This window comes from Tamandua tetradactyla, chromosome X (assembly GCF_023851605.1).
Source record: "Tamandua tetradactyla isolate mTamTet1 chromosome X, mTamTet1.pri, whole genome shotgun sequence".
Classification (NCBI taxonomy): domain Eukaryota; kingdom Metazoa; phylum Chordata; class Mammalia; order Pilosa; family Myrmecophagidae; genus Tamandua; species Tamandua tetradactyla.
In genome coordinates this window covers 48,355,673-48,370,711 of record NC_135353.1, presented here as the reverse complement: position 1 = coordinate 48,370,711, position 15,039 = coordinate 48,355,673, and the positions used below count along the sequence as shown (strand labels likewise).

The window sequence follows — 15,039 nt, the reverse complement described above, 5'->3', positions numbered from 1 at the left end:
GAACAGCTGTCCAGCTGCCCCTGCCCTTCCACTATTCAGGTGACTTCATCCCCCTGTCCAAGCCCCAGCCATGGCACCTGGACTAATCATTTGTACTTAAATAGTTGGAATCAAGAAATCTGGTCTTAGGGTTAAAGTCACTAAGGGTTAGGGCTGGAGGGGACCTTTAAGATCAGCAAAATCTAAGGCCTGGATGATTTGCCCAGGGTCTCACTGTGAGTCATGATAAAGCCAAGGCTTCCAGACAAGTTCTCCTACCTATGCCTCATGTCTTCCTGGCTACATCCTAAATTCCCTCATTTCTTTCCTTGGCATCTTTTCCCTGTATGTCAGCTTCCCTTCTCCTATCTCCTCTCCTGTCTCACCCAAGGGAGGCTCTAGGGTTCAGTGCACAGTATGTGCTCTCTGGGATCTTGGTGTTGATTTAAGAGGTGGACTAACGATCCAAAGAGACAGTGCCCAGATGGAGCCCACAGTCCTTAGCTGTTAAGCACGACTTATGACTTGATATCCCTGACATTTGCTCAGAAGTGAAAACAATGGCTCCCAGGGTTTAGGTGGCTTGCCCAAGGTCACCTCGTTAAGGAGTAGACACAGCAGAAATCAGTCATGGGTCTTCATGTCCCTGGGGCAGGATTCTGTCCAAACACTGATCCTGGCACTTCCCAGAGTCCACAGGGGCAAGCCAAACCCCCCACCTCCAACCTCTCGGAGCAGTGTGACGTGGGGAAGTCAGTTACTACTTTAGATCTCCAAGTCTCAGTCAGTAACTTTGTGCATATGATTCCTTTTTGAAGTGTAGGCCTGGGAGGGAGCCATAACAGGTGTATGATTGGTCTAGCACCCTGGCCTTCTGAAAGTTCGCGGGGCGCCCTTGAGGCACCCCAGTTTTTGTGAGCCAGTCACCGCAGCCCATGCCCAGCCCCAGTCCTCCAGCCCCACATTGTGACAGGCAAAAATCAGACCTCAGAGCTCAGAAGCTGCAAACCCAGAGGCTGCTCCGCCGCTAGGCTGCGCCAGAATCTGTGAACTTTCTTCGGAGTCTCACTCTCGGCTGGGTCTTCTGCCGGCTATTACCCCATGCCATCCAGAGAACCTATGAACCCAAACAGCCCGGGTTCTCACGGCCTATGGCCCCTGAGGCCGAGAGTTCCCAGCCAGGCTCCCGCCTTCCGCCCCAATGTGGGTTCCAGCCCTGTGCCGGCTTCCTCATCAGGTTGGGGAGAGAAAGGGTGAAGGAGAGGGGCCTGAGGGATGCCTACGCGACAATCACATCTTTTCAGCGCGTCCTTCGCCGCCCAGGCAGCGCCTCCCAACTTCTGCACCCGCCCCGCCCGCTGCTCGGAGCGGCTCCCCGCCCAGGGTACGAAGCGCTTTCGGAAAACCGCGCTCACCACCTCTAGGAACTCTTCAGAGAAGGTGGTCAGGGTTTCCGAGTGTGGGGAACAAATTGGGGCTCCGAGGGCTCGCGGGACGCGGCTGAGGGTGCTCTTCCCAGGGACTCTTCCCAACCCGCTTCCCTTCGCAATCAGCAGCAGTCGCCCCTCGGAGGGGAGCCCTTGGAGCTCCTGAGAACCTGGTGGACAGCGCTCCTCGCGATACTGGCCTCTCCAGGGAGGGGCGAGGGGTGCGCTACCCAGCGGATGACAGAGGGGACCTGTTTGATGACGGGTTTGGAGATGGGGTTGGGGTGGAGTTTAGCACTGGAGAAGCCCAAGAGAAGACTGAGTTTGTGTGTTTCTGTTTCCCTTCTTCGGAGAAGGAACCACGTTGGGAGGGGAAAATAAGGCGGAGCGTAAACACAAACAACCTCAAAAAGAAGCCAAGAAAACCAAAGCCAAAAGAAGCCAGCGCAACACTGTTACAAAACTGTCTGGTTTTGTAACAATTTCCCCGCCGCCGGCCAATGAGCGGCGTGGCGGCGCGTCACGTGGTGTCGTTTTATATAACACTTTGCTGAGACAAGACAGTTATTAGGCGGCGCGGGGCAGCCGGCATGGAGCTCGTGGACGAGCGGCAGGACCCGGCGCGCGGCGGCACGGCGGTGGTGACAGCCGCAGCAACCACCGAAGCAGTCCCGATTCCCTCCAGTTGCGGCTCCCTGCTCCGGGTTGACAGCTCCTAGACGCCTCTTCCCCGCGCTGTCCCTCTCCCATGGATTCGTTTCAGCCTGGACAGATGCTGAGCTTGCCGGCAGAGCTCGGCAGCAACAACTTAGAGCTGGCGGAGCCAGAGGCATCAGCGGCCCGCCTAGACGTGGGTCTCCACCCAGAGGCGGCTACAGACAGCACCGCATCTCCACCGTCGCCGGAGTCTCCGCGGGCTTCGATGTCTGAGTGCAAAGTCCTGCTCACGCAGGCCGACGCCTTGGCGTCCGGGGGGCGCCTCCGGGAAGCCCTCGAAGTGTACAGACAACTCTCCGAGCGGCAGCAGCTGGTGGCTGAGCAGCTGGAGCAGCTGGTGCGCTGCCTGGCCGAGAACGTCCCGCAGGGTGAGGCGCTGGCGCTGGCGTCCCCGGACGGCGGCAGCGGGACGGGCTGCGCGGTGGCGGCGGAAGAGGCAGGGACGGCAGCGGCTGTCGCGGCCACCGAGGTGTGGGACGGCTTCAAGTGCCGGAAGTGCCATGGATTTCTGTCAGATCCCGTGTCCTTGTCGTGCGGCCACACCTTTTGTAAACTGTGCTTGGAACGCGGGCGGGCGGCCGACCGGCGCTGTGTGTTGTGCGGGGTCAAGTTTTCCTCTTGGATGGTGGCCACGGGGCGGGGTTGCGGGACCCGGCGGGCTGGGCAGCAGGCCCCGCCGCAGCTGCGGGTCAACGTAGTGCTCAGCGGCCTCCTCGACAAGTTGTTCCCGGGCCCGGCGCGGGCGTCGCAACTCCGGCACGAGGGCAACCGACTGTACCGTGAGCGCCAGATGGAGGCGGCACTGCTCAAGTACAACGAGGCAGTTCGGCTAGGTGAGCCCACCGCGCGCCCGGGCAGGGCCCAGAGCCGCACTGGCCGCCAACGGGCAAGGGGAGAGGTCGCGAGGCCAGGGGCCAGAGAAGGAAGAGCGGAGGGAGATGGGTAGGCATGAATCGGGGCAGAGGAGAAGGATTGAGGCGGGGTGGGAAAGAGGGCTTTCTAGGGGTTCAATCCCTGACTTGTCTTTATCTATGGCTTCTCTCTTTTACTGTCTCTGCCCTTTCTGTGTCCATCTCTGTTCTTTCTCTTTTTCTGTGTCTCTCGTTCTGTTTGCTTCTGTGTCTTGGCGTCTCTCGGTCTCTGTTTCTGTCACCCCGTTTCTCTTTTTCTTTCTCTTCGCGTTTGTTTCACTCTGTTTCGGTCTTGCTGGATGTCACCGTCTGTTTCTCGCCGTCACTCCTTGCGTCTTTCCCTCTGCATGCCCTGGTCCGCTCTTACACCTGCCCGCACTTTCTCCTCCAGGAGAGGAACTTCGCGCCCTTCCCACACCTCACACCCGGTCCTCTGGGCTCTTGCCAATCGGAGATGTCGGGTCAGTGCCGGCGCCTCCCCCTCTCTCCTGGCCCCGGGCCGCTGCTGCCGCTGGGAGTTGTCCCTTCCGGGGCCGCGGCTCCCTGTGGGGTGGGTCCTGCGTGGAATTAGGTCAGGAGAGCACTGGTTGCATAAGGGCCGCGAGCGGGCCGGGTCGGGCGGCCCCTCCTCCGCGCGGCCGGGCGGGATTGTGTAATGGCTGAGGTAACTGAAGTGGGCCACGCTCGCCTCAGAAACCATCCCGCAAGCGTGTGCGGGGCGGGGATGGGGGGTGGGAGCCAGAGGGCGGGGGGCGGGGGGACGAGCGCTCGCGCCCCGCTGCCCTGTGACTCATTGTCACCGCTTCCTATCACACGGTCTTCGGCTGAAATAGATGCCCCCACCCTACCCCCACCCCGCACCGCCTGCCCGCAGCCTGTGCCCTGGCCTCGCACCCGAAACCCCCAAGTCCAGCGGGCGGCAACGGGAGCCCGGCAACCGCTCAGGGATCCCTAGGGACCGTGGGCTGATTACGGAGTGGGGAGGGGCCATGCCTCTGCCCCACTTTACCATGCCGTTCTGCAAAGGGATGGGTGGGCTTTGCGGCTTCAAGGGCAACGCAGGCAGTCCTACGGCCCGGCTGGGTTCCGGGCATCCGCACGAGCCCCCTCAGGGAGCTGCTCGCCCCCTCCCATGCCTAGACTCTGGAAGTGGCCGCTGAGCCGCGGGCGGGTATCGCCCAGCTCCGGCCAGTTGCCAGGAGCTTGGTTCGCTGGGTGCGGTGACTGGTGAAGCATGTTGGGAAGCAGGCAGCAGGGCTGGGCAGACAGGGCTCTGGGATCCGACGGTGCCCTGGGCCCGACTGTTATGGTTGGAGGAGGGGGCGGGCTGGAGTAGCCACGTTTTGAATCTCCACCCAACTTTGCAACAGGTAATGGTGGTGTAGGGGGGAATGAGGGCTGACGGAACAAAGCTGACGGTTGAGGGAGCAGGGTACTCCCCACCCACACACACACATACACCCTCCACACACACCCTATCTGCCCAGGGAGGGCAAGACTTTGAGGTGTCACCGGCCTGGGGATGTGCTACAGAAGAAAATGGGCAGAAGAGACCATAAAATCTTTGCTAATGTCTTTTGTTTTGTTGTGTCTTTTAACAGTTTTTATTATGAAATATATATACAAAAAAGCAATAAATTTCAAAGTACTTTTTAACAAATATTTATAGAATAAATTTCAAAATATGGTATTGGTTACCATTCCACAATTTCAGGTATTTCCTTCTTGCTGGTCTAAGACACTGGAGATAAAAAGAAGCATCAATATAATGATTCAGTAGTCATACTCATTTGTTAAATCCTATCTCTTCTGTTACAACTCTTCCACCTCCTTTGATCCTTCTCCCAATCTTTTAGGGGTATTTGGGCTATGTCCATTTTAACTTTGTCATGTTGAAAAGGGGTGTTGACATTGTGGGGTAGGAGGATGTAACTGATTGATGCTCTTGGAGAGACTGATAACTCTGGGTTTCAGGGCTTATCTGGCCTACGAACCATCTGGAGGTTTTAGGTTTCCGAATAATAAACTTTGTGTGTAAAACTTTTACACAGTTTCAGATAGAACCCTGGGTATTCTTTAGGGTTTACAGGAATGCCGTTGTTTGGGGCTTGGCATACCATGGCAATTAGCAATATCTCTTTGAAGCTTGTGTAAGAGTTGCCTCTAGAGTAGCCTCTTGACCACTATTTGAACTCTCTTAGGCACTGATACCTTGTTTCGTTACAATTCTTTTCTCCTTTTGGTCAGGGTAGAATTGTTGATCCCACAGTGCCAGGGCCAGGCTCATCCCTGGGATCATCTCCCATGCCGCCCCCTAGATTTTCACCCCTGGATGTCATGGCCCATGTTGGGGGGTGGTGGGGGGTAATGGTTTTACCTGCTGCTAAAGAGCAAGTAATGTGCCCTCAAGAAAGCTCCAGTTACCACCCCCCTCCAAACACACACACACACACAACCAAGAAAACCTGCTGCAACAACAGTAGCCAGAGCATAGCCCTTAAGGAAGAACAGGAGGGTAATATGAATGTGAAAGGTGGAGAACATTAACCCTAGACCCCCCCAAGGGAGGTTCCATTACTTTCAGCCATCCTCTAAAGAACAGGAAAACCACTTCCTACCCTTCCCCTCCTCTTCTGCTGCTACCTCCACTTCCTTTACCCAGCGGTTCTTCACACCTTTAAATCCCTTCAGATTAGTCAGGGTGAAACTATCAAGATGGGTTTCTAGGAGGGTAGGGATTTCCCCAGCAGAGAATATCTTAGTGCTACAAGATGGGCAGTGTCTCCTCCTCCTTATTCTAAGTACTATGTACCCCTTCAGAAAAAAGGAGCCTGTCCCCCACCCTGGCTTTAAAGCTTTAAAGTCCTGCCAGTTAGCAATGACTCTGACCAGGTGGCAATGCGATCTTGAGCAGATGCTTTTCTCTCTCTGGGCTTGATTTTTACCCCGACTGTGGAACAGCTGGGTTGAAAGTGATGATCTGTAAATTCTTGTCCAGCCCTGGCATCCAGTGATTCAGAGTTGTTGGTAAGAGCCAGAAATTAAAGCCCTGGGCTTGTCTTAGCCTTATTCTCAGAATTCTTGTCCAGGTTCATTCACATTTGGCCACCAGTAATGAGAGCACTGGCCTTACAAATGCATTGACACCTCCTCCAGGGAAACTTCATGTGTACTGGGCTTTGTAGACAGGTGTCGTTAATAACGCCAGTCCTCCCACCTAAAGGACCAACTTGGACTTGTCTTCCTGGTGATTGGAATGGGGTCATAACTGACCACCCCCTTTTCCCCTGTCCCTGTCCTGTTTCGCTGTGGGTAATACCTCACTCAGAAGCCACACTGCCAGGCAGTAGCCATGCATAGCCACGAAGCAGGTACCAGGTTTTCCTCTATGTCAAAGTCCCTGATGTTTCAGTGATACTACAGGCCATCTGAACTGCTTGAGGAAGGGAGGCAAAAATTGCTTCTTTATAGTTGGGGAGGCTCAGATCTAGAGTGGCTGGGGGTGGGGGGATGTGGTAGGCAGGGCAATATTAGGGCTGGAAATTGAACCTGACCCTTTGGATACCCAGTAGAAAAGTCCTAGATAACTTGCTCTTTGTTCAAAATCCATGCTCATATAGGATTTATCATGTACTTATACTGGGGGTCATTAATGAGGGTTTTTCTCCTGTTGGCAGCTCCAAATGACCACTTGCTTTATAGCAACCGATCTCAAATTTATTTCACCTTGGAATCTCATGAAGATGCACTGCATGATGCAGAAATAGCATGTAAGCTCCGTCCGATGGGTTTTAAGGTAAGTGGGGGAAGGGGTTGCATTGTAGATAGGAATTGGCAGGAAGGGCTACCTCCTAGGGGCCTGGGGTCACTAGAGTTCAAGGAGAGCAGGGAGAAGGCTTGGCCTCTCCCAGAATACGAGGATGCAAAGTGTCACTTTCTGCCTGGATTCAGGACTGGCCTTTGACTACATATCAATATTTTGTTTAGAAGACTACATTTGAGACTTGGCTCTACTGCTTGCAAACTAAGTGACCATGGGGAAGTCATTTCACTCTCTGAACCCCAAGTGTCCTTGTTTGCAAAACAAGCTATTGCTATCTGCTCTGGTTGCTTCAGAGGGTTGCAGTTAGGATCAAATGTGAGCATGGTCAAGAGGATAGTCTGCAAGCTACAAAGTTTAGTGTAGTGCTCTTTCTACACAACCCCAGGATGCCTTCCTTGGAAAACCTACTTATCCAAATCCAGGTCCGTGAGGCATTATCTGAATCCCATGGGGCCAGATGGGTTTCAGAATCCAGAATGCTTCTGATTTTAGAAAGACCATATATTTAGATAACACCCTCAGTGAGCTCTGGACAGTACCCTGTAACCAAGCAACTTATATGAAAATTCACACTAACTTAAAGACTTTAAAATGCTTCACATCCATTTAGGTCAGGTTTTGCCATCGAAAGACTTTTAATGTCAAGCTTATGAAAATACTAGATTATCAGAATTTTTGGATTTGGGAACTTTAGATAAAGGATTGTGGACTTGTACACTCTGCCATGAGTGCCATGGTGAATCTCATGTTTTTTTGTTGTTGTTGTTTGTTTTTTTCATTAGAAGATCTTCATGGGGATGATGGATTAATGTGCTCTCTTTCCCAAGGAAACCATTTACAGTTTAATACACGTTCCAATGTCTTAAATCAAAGGCGCTCAAGTCGGGACATTTCAGGCCTTGTAGCAGAGTAAGCCAGGGAGCTGGCCAGGGTTAAGAGTATTCCTCTCGCACCTTCTCCTGTTCCTACCCTAAGCCTCAGGTGGCAGCCTTGATATCAACTTGGGAACCTGGGCTTAGAGTCAGTGGACTATTTTTGGATGAAATGGGAAAAGTGACTTCCACAGTGAAGGAAGTGTTGGGGGTGTTTTAAACAGGAGTTTCATTTCCCCATAGTGCTAGGGTAAGGAGGGTCAGTGATGAGAAAACTCTGTTGTCTTTGTGGTTGAGAAAAGACCTTTTGGGTAAGCTGAAGTATATAATACAAAACCACTTCATACCTGATTTGCCTATTTCCTGCAATTTCTATGTGAAATGTCCCTATGGAAGGGGTTTATTTACCTTGTAGCTCCATTCCAGCCATTCAGCCAGGGCCATTGGTACTCAAAAAACCCTGTGTGTGGTACAGCTCTCAGTGGAGTGAGTTGGTGGCCTTGAGCAGGTGGAGTAAATGGGCGTAATTAGTGGAACCCCAGAGTCCTCTCTAATCTCCCAACACTTATCCATCTAGTTGTCCAGAAATGTCATTCAAGCCTTGTCTCCAAAAGACCTCTGGTAAACATATCTGGGAAGAGCAACAAGGGAAGCCATTAGCATCCATGTATCAGCCAAGATTAAGCTCCTGAAGGAGGTAGGAAGCATGGGGAAAGGTCCCCAAGAGATATGTAGTAGGGGCCACTGCCCAAGAAGGCAGGTCCCCGCCAACCCCTGCAGCCAGATTGGAGCCTGAGGGCACTGGGACCTGCAGAGACATGTTGGAAGGGGAGGGAGGCAGTGCCCCAGCAGTAGCAACCTGGATCTTTTCATTTCACTAATTTTCACATAGGGTCAGCCCTGGAGGCAAAGGAGCAGGCTACTGAGGGACAGCCTAGATGACTCATGAGAAATGGCCTCCAAGTCAAGTTGCAAGTGGCCATCTGTTCCAAGACCCAAAGAAAGAGCAGCCCTCCCCCCTTTCCTTTCTTTTACCTCCCTCTTCCCCAGGATATTCATCTAGGTAGTTGAAGAACCCTAAAACTTCTTTATATCTTTTTAAAGATGTGGTGAGGGAGTAGAATTGAATTGAGTCTCCAGTAGTGAAAACATTTGCTCAATCACTGGATAACCCTAGAGGAGGCAGTTTGTTTTGCAGGGTTCAGGGTTGGGGAGGGGAGAAGACATTCTAGGAGTCCTAAGAACACAGTTCTAGTACCAGCTTTGTCACTAGCTAGCTTTGAGATATTGGAAAGATCATGTACTTTCTCTTGAACCTTTTCTGAAATATGATCAGTAAGTATAGGTGGTCCCTAAAGCCACTACTGCTATTAGGCCTCTGTTTGACAAAAAAAATTAAGAGGAAGGTATCACATAGGGGCAGATCCTGAAAGCTGGTTAATATGTTGTCAGTGGGGGTGCTTGCTACATTTGGTGATGCCTCTAATACAGTAGGTATGAGTGAGTGGGTAGCATAGCACAATGGGTAAGATTATGAGCTTGGTATCAGACAGTCCCAACTTCAGATCCTGATTCCAAAATCTATCAGCTTTGTTGTTTTGAGCAAGTCACTTTTCTGGGTCTCATTGTCCTCTTCCTTAAAATGGGATTCAGATAGTTATCTACGTTATAGGGCTGTAGATGTGATAGTTCTTTTAAAATACTTCACACAATAGTGAATGCTCTAAGTATTTAGCGATTATTAATAGTAGCACCCTAAATAAGATGAATAAGAAAGAGATTGAAAACTCTCCTGTTTTCTTCCAGGCACACTTCCGCAAAGCCCAAGCCCTAGCCAACCTAGGTAAGGTGGATGAAGCACTAAGGGAGTTTCTATATTGTGTATCCCTTGATGGAAAGAACAAGAGAGCAAAATCTGAAGCACAAAGGGTGAGTTGAAGTGGCAGCAGAGTCTGGTTGCTTTTGTGCTTCCATATCTTTGTCTTCTCCAGGGAGGGGAGTGAGGGTACGAACCTCCTGGCATTTGGGCCCCTGAGTGGGTGGTTCCCTGAGATAAGGGGACAGGAAGGAGACATGAGTGCCAATTGATTGCCAGGAGGGAGACATGAGTGCCAATTGATTTGCTCAGAAACACCCTCCTCCTGATGTGTACAATCAGATTGGGCAGTTCCTGCATTTTTGTAGGAGCCTGTGAGGAATGTTCTTGCTGCTTTGACTCAGGGTCTGAACTGTCAGTGGGATGTAAAACAAAACAAAATAAGTTAATATGGGTATTGAGGCTCACTGAGAAGATTCCGGATGTTGATGAGATATCTGGGGTGTGGAGCTGCCTGTAGTTGTATAAGTTTTCTTTGTCTGACTCACCACTCTATCAGCCACACAAGGCAGCCAGCTTCTGGGAAGGGACCTTGGTCCCCTTCTCCCTTGCCATATACAGAAGTTCAACCTTCAGTTACTTTGCTAGAAATAAAACACAGTTTTATTTTAAAAAACAGTTGGGTTACAGTTTCAAAAATTTTAGGTTTTCCTTCTGGCTGCTCCAAGACACTGGAGACTAAAAGAAATATCAATATAATGATTCAGCAATCATACCAATTTGTTAAATCCTATCTTCTCTGTTATAATGCTACCTTCTCCTTTGATGCTTTTCCTAATTTTTAGGGGTATTTGGGCTATGCCCATCCTAAATCTTTCATGTTGTAAAAGGTCCAGCCCCCTTTTATAGACTACATGGTATCATTTCTACAACAGCCTAATGGATAGAACAAGGCATTGTACTAAATTCTTGGAGAGCCAAAGGATCATAGGCCATAATCTCTGTCTTTAAGGAACTTGCAATCTTGATAGTTGTTAATACAAATATCGACAATACAAGCAAGCATATGCCAGTTTCAAGTGTTACAGGAGTTCTGAGATTAAAGCAAGGATTTAGAAGCTAATTTCCATGGAGTATGGCAAGGGCATGGCATACTTGGGGCCCTACTTGACATACTTGAGGGCTCTAAGCTATGCTTATTGGTTGGGTTGTTCCAATTTCAGGGTTGAAGATTTGACAGAGATGGCCCAGGTTCACTTTGCATTGATTAGCTACCTTAGACACTCACAGTCCTGGGTTTCTTTTTTAATTATCATTATTTTTTATTGCGAAAAATAATATATATACAAAAAAGCAATAAATTTCAAAGTACACCACAACAATTAGTTGTAGAACAGATTTAAGAATTTGGTATGGGTTACAATTCTACAATTTTAGGTTTTTACTTCTAGCTGCTCTAAGACACTGGAGACTAAAAGAAATATCAATATAATGGTTCAGCAGTCATACTCATTTGTTTAAACTATCTTCTCTGTATAACTCTACATTCTCCTTTGATCTTTCTCCCAATCTTTAGGGTTATTTGGGCTATACTCATTCTAATATTTTCATGTTGGAAGGGCTATCCATAATATGGGATAGGGGGATGGAGCTAGCTGATATTCTGGAGAGGCTGGCCCCTCTGGGTTTCAGGACTTATCTAGCCTAGGAAGCATCTGGAGGTTGTGGTTTTTAGAAAGTAATCATAGTACATGGAACCTTTGTAGAATCTCAGAAAAAGCAGGAATGGTTTTGGCTGGGATTTGGCAAATCATGATAGGTAACAATGTCTAGCTGAAGCTTGTGTAAGAGGAGCCTCCAGAGTAACCTCTTGACTCTATTTGAACTGTCTCAGCCACTGATACCTTATTTGTTACACTTCTTTTCCCCCTTTTGGTCAGGATGGCATTGTGGATCCCATGGTGCCACGGTAAGGCTCATCCCTGGGAGTCATTGCCCACACTGCCAGGGAGACTTTCACCCCTGGATGTCATGTCCCTCATAGGGGAGTAATGATTTCACTTTGCAGAGTTGGAGAGAGATAGGCCACATCTGAGCAAAAAAGAGGTCCTCCATAAGTAACTCTTAGGCATAACTATAGGTAGGCTAAGCTTCTCTGCTACTTAAATAAGCTACCCAAGAGCAAGCCTCAAGATCAAGGGCTTGGCCTATTGACTTGGGACTTCTTGATGTTTGAAACAGTATGAGGGGTTTCCCTTGTGGTAAAGTTCAATAGTTCCATATTTTTCTCTTATCCTTCAAGGGACTTTGCCAATACTTGCTTTTTTTTTCCCAATACTTTTTAATTATCTGCTCAACATACTCTGGGATGTACCTGGGTATTACATTAAGCTATACAGAATTACAGGCCCTCATTCCTATTGTAGCCTCCCTGTGTTTGGGTTGTTTAAATGATCTGTACAGACAGATTGAGTTAGATTATGTGCTACAGAAAATTTAGATTCTGGACAAAATAAACCTTTTTTTCTTTGGTCTCATAGAGTAGGTGAAGTTCTAAACTACAGACAATGTCTTCCATACCCATGTAGTCTGAATTACCTTAATCCCGACCTGATCAGCTTTGTTCTTATCTTTAATTGAAGCCTGATCTCTTTTTCACTTTCTTCAACAGTCATTGTATCTGGCAATGCTGACTTTCAGAGCTGCAGGAACTCCTACGCTGAGTCTTAGGTGTTGCACAGGTACCAAAAGTTCCAGGGAAATACCTGGAACATACATAGCACAGCCTCTCAAAATCTAGAAGTAACATTTATAGCTTTGGACTCAATGTGGCTGCTGTAAGACTTTACAATCTAGGCCTCAATATTCTTATATTTTCTAAATGGGACCATACAATATTTACTCTTTTGTTTCTGGCTTATTTTATTCTCTGGCTTATAATATCCCACAGATTCATTCACACCATTGCATGCCTCACAATTTCTTTCCTTTCTGTAGCAGCACAATATTCGATCATATGTATACACCACCATTTGCCAATCTACTTCTCAGTCAGTGTATTCTTCGGCCACCTCCATTCATTGGGCATCATATATAATGTCCAAAGTCAACAGTCCATCAACACTCTCAATTTTTAACAATTTTCATTGCTTTGGGTTTCTTTTTAATATTTGTTTTTACCTCAGCTTCTTTTTTTCCCTTCTTGACCCATTTGAGCCTTTCTAAGACTGACACAGTGGAATTGACTTTCATTCATGTGGAATGATCATTCTCACTGCGAGTTGACCTCAACTTTTGTTTTCCAAAGCCATTCAGAAGGCCTAGAGAGAGATCTTAAGTAGCAAAGGGAAGAAGAGAAGTACTGCTATTTCTGCCTTGTTTCTTTTGATTTTTCCCCTTTGCCTCCCTTTCCCTCCTGCCACCCTCTTCCCATTGATCTTTGTTCCTTGGGATGCAATGTGGCTACCACCAAAGGGCATCATACTTTCTTTGGGAGAATTCCAGGAAGAGGGTTGGTCCCATTCACAAGGGCTTCTGTGTGCCAACTTTGGCCCCTGTGGAGAAGGGACCTCTGAAAACTGGCATTTCTGGTCCTGGGCACTGTGAGTACTTCAGCATGTCACTCCTTTGCCAACTTACACTTGGGAAGTGTGTTTCCCAGTTCTAGAAGGAAAGATAGGGATCTGTCTGGGGACTTTGGGTCTTAATTCAATTACACTCAATATGATGAGTTTTTATCAGGCATCTGTTAGGTGCCCCCAAAAGCCTGCCATCTGGTTGGAGAGAAATAAATCTGTAACACACTTCAAGGATATCAAAAGATTGTGCAACATAAGATGTTACATTATGGTGCAGTCGAGAACATGAAAGAAGAGATCAGGCAGGCTGATGTAGTAAGGAAAGGCAACACTTGAGCTGATTAAGCCTGAAAGGCTGATCACGGTTTGGCAAGTGCTGGCAACTGAAGGAACATCATGAAAGAACTACTGGAGACCAGCAAGGGAAAAATCAAACCAGAGAGAGTTTGTATTCTATCATATTACCTTGATCAATAAATACCCGGACTGTGTAACTTGAGCAAGAAGGTGGAGCCTCTTTAGTGGGTCTTCAAACACTCTAAACACCAAAGGGGCAGCTCAGCGGTAGTTCAAATACTTTAAATACTTCAGTATGTTTTATAAGCCAAGTGACCTGCTCTCCTTGTATTAAATGTGTTTATATATATATATATGCATATGTATAATTGCAAGCAAAATCAGCAATAGTCTAGAAACTGCCTGCCCCCAAATACTTGCACTTACTTGGCATTCTCTGGAAAGTGAAGACCAGAAGAGGCAGGGCGAAGAAGGAAGGAAGGTTGGGTTCTGCTTCTCCTACCAGTTCACTGCTCAGGTCTCCATATTTGAAGTGATTAATGATTCTGGGTTGATGAAGGTGGTGTTGGGGGTGGAGGGGGAGCAAAATGGGTAGGTAGAGAAAAGAAACAGTGAGCAATCTAGGAGACATTTGGTAGACTTCTATGCACTGGGGTATTATGGACATAATTCCAGGTCCCCCAACTGATGTCTCCCCTAATTTCACTTGAACTCTCTGTCTCTTTCCTCCTAGATGGGTATAAAAATCCCACTGCAGATATCTCTGTGGAATGGTAGCACCCAGAGTGGTGATTCTTAACCTTGGCTAGGTAACAGAGGCATGCATATGTAGTGCCTTTTAAAAATCCTGATTACTGGGCCCTACTTCAGACCTGGGGCAGGGCTGGGGTGGGAGCTAGAAAGCTGGATTTTTGATAAGCTCCCCAGATGATTCTGATGCACGCTGAAGCATGAGGACCCCTGCCCTGGCATGTCAGGGGACTCTGGTCCCTCGAGTTTTGCCCTGCAAGCTGTGCCCTCTACCCCTTCCCACCCCTCCCCCCGTCACCTGAGCACCTGTAGAAACTTAAGTAGTGAAGTCTTCTGTTTTATATCACAGCTTCTCCTTAGTTTCTTTACACCATCAGTCCCGGGGGATTCTCAGGAACATTCTCCCGATATCCTGAAGCTGTTGGCATCTCACCCTAGATTAAAGGAACAAGTAGAGTCAATGGCTACTGAAGGCACCAGCCATAATCTACCAAAGTTGTCACAGGTAAAACTCAACTCACCCAGCTCGCTCGTGACGCTTTGTTTGACTAGTTTGTGGGCAAACATGGGGAGTGAGCACTACCTCCGCTACTCCTGTTCCTGAGAAAGAAGAAATGGAGTCTTTAGTTGTTTGTGTAGTTTTCTAAGAAGCTTATTTCTTAAAGGTAAAAATGTGAATTTCAGGCATAGTACGAGGGGTTACTTATTAATTTTATTTTTAAGTTCTTTGTCAGATCGAACCAAAAGAGATTTGACAGAACTAGAAGGGTATTGGCTGGTTTCCCCTGGAGCCATACAATTGGGGTAGGTTTATCAGTTTAGGGGCAGAGCCTGGGATGAGGGCCTGGCAGCCACTCCTTTCCTGCTTT

The 15,039-nt window shown here is 48.5% G+C and overlaps 1 protein-coding gene across 2 annotated transcripts in view; it reads left to right on the top strand.

Annotated features, from left to right (window-relative positions):
* Positions 1-2,046: 2,046 nt before the first annotated feature.
* Positions 2,047-15,039, top strand: part of LONRF3 (LON peptidase N-terminal domain and ring finger 3) — a 38,565-nt gene continuing 25,572 nt past the window's right edge. Inside the window, exons 1-4 of one of the 2 annotated variants that reach the window (XM_077145556.1) lie at positions 2,047-2,956; positions 6,712-6,830; positions 9,536-9,658; positions 14,520-14,675. In XM_077145556.1, coding sequence (XP_077001671.1) covers positions 2,155-2,956; positions 6,712-6,830; positions 9,536-9,658; positions 14,520-14,675 — 1,200 coding nt within the window. In that variant the 5' untranslated portion in view covers positions 2,047-2,154. The remainder of the gene's footprint in view (positions 2,957-6,711; positions 6,831-9,535; positions 9,659-14,519; positions 14,676-15,039) is intronic. The other variant, XM_077145557.1, reaches the window with a different exon arrangement.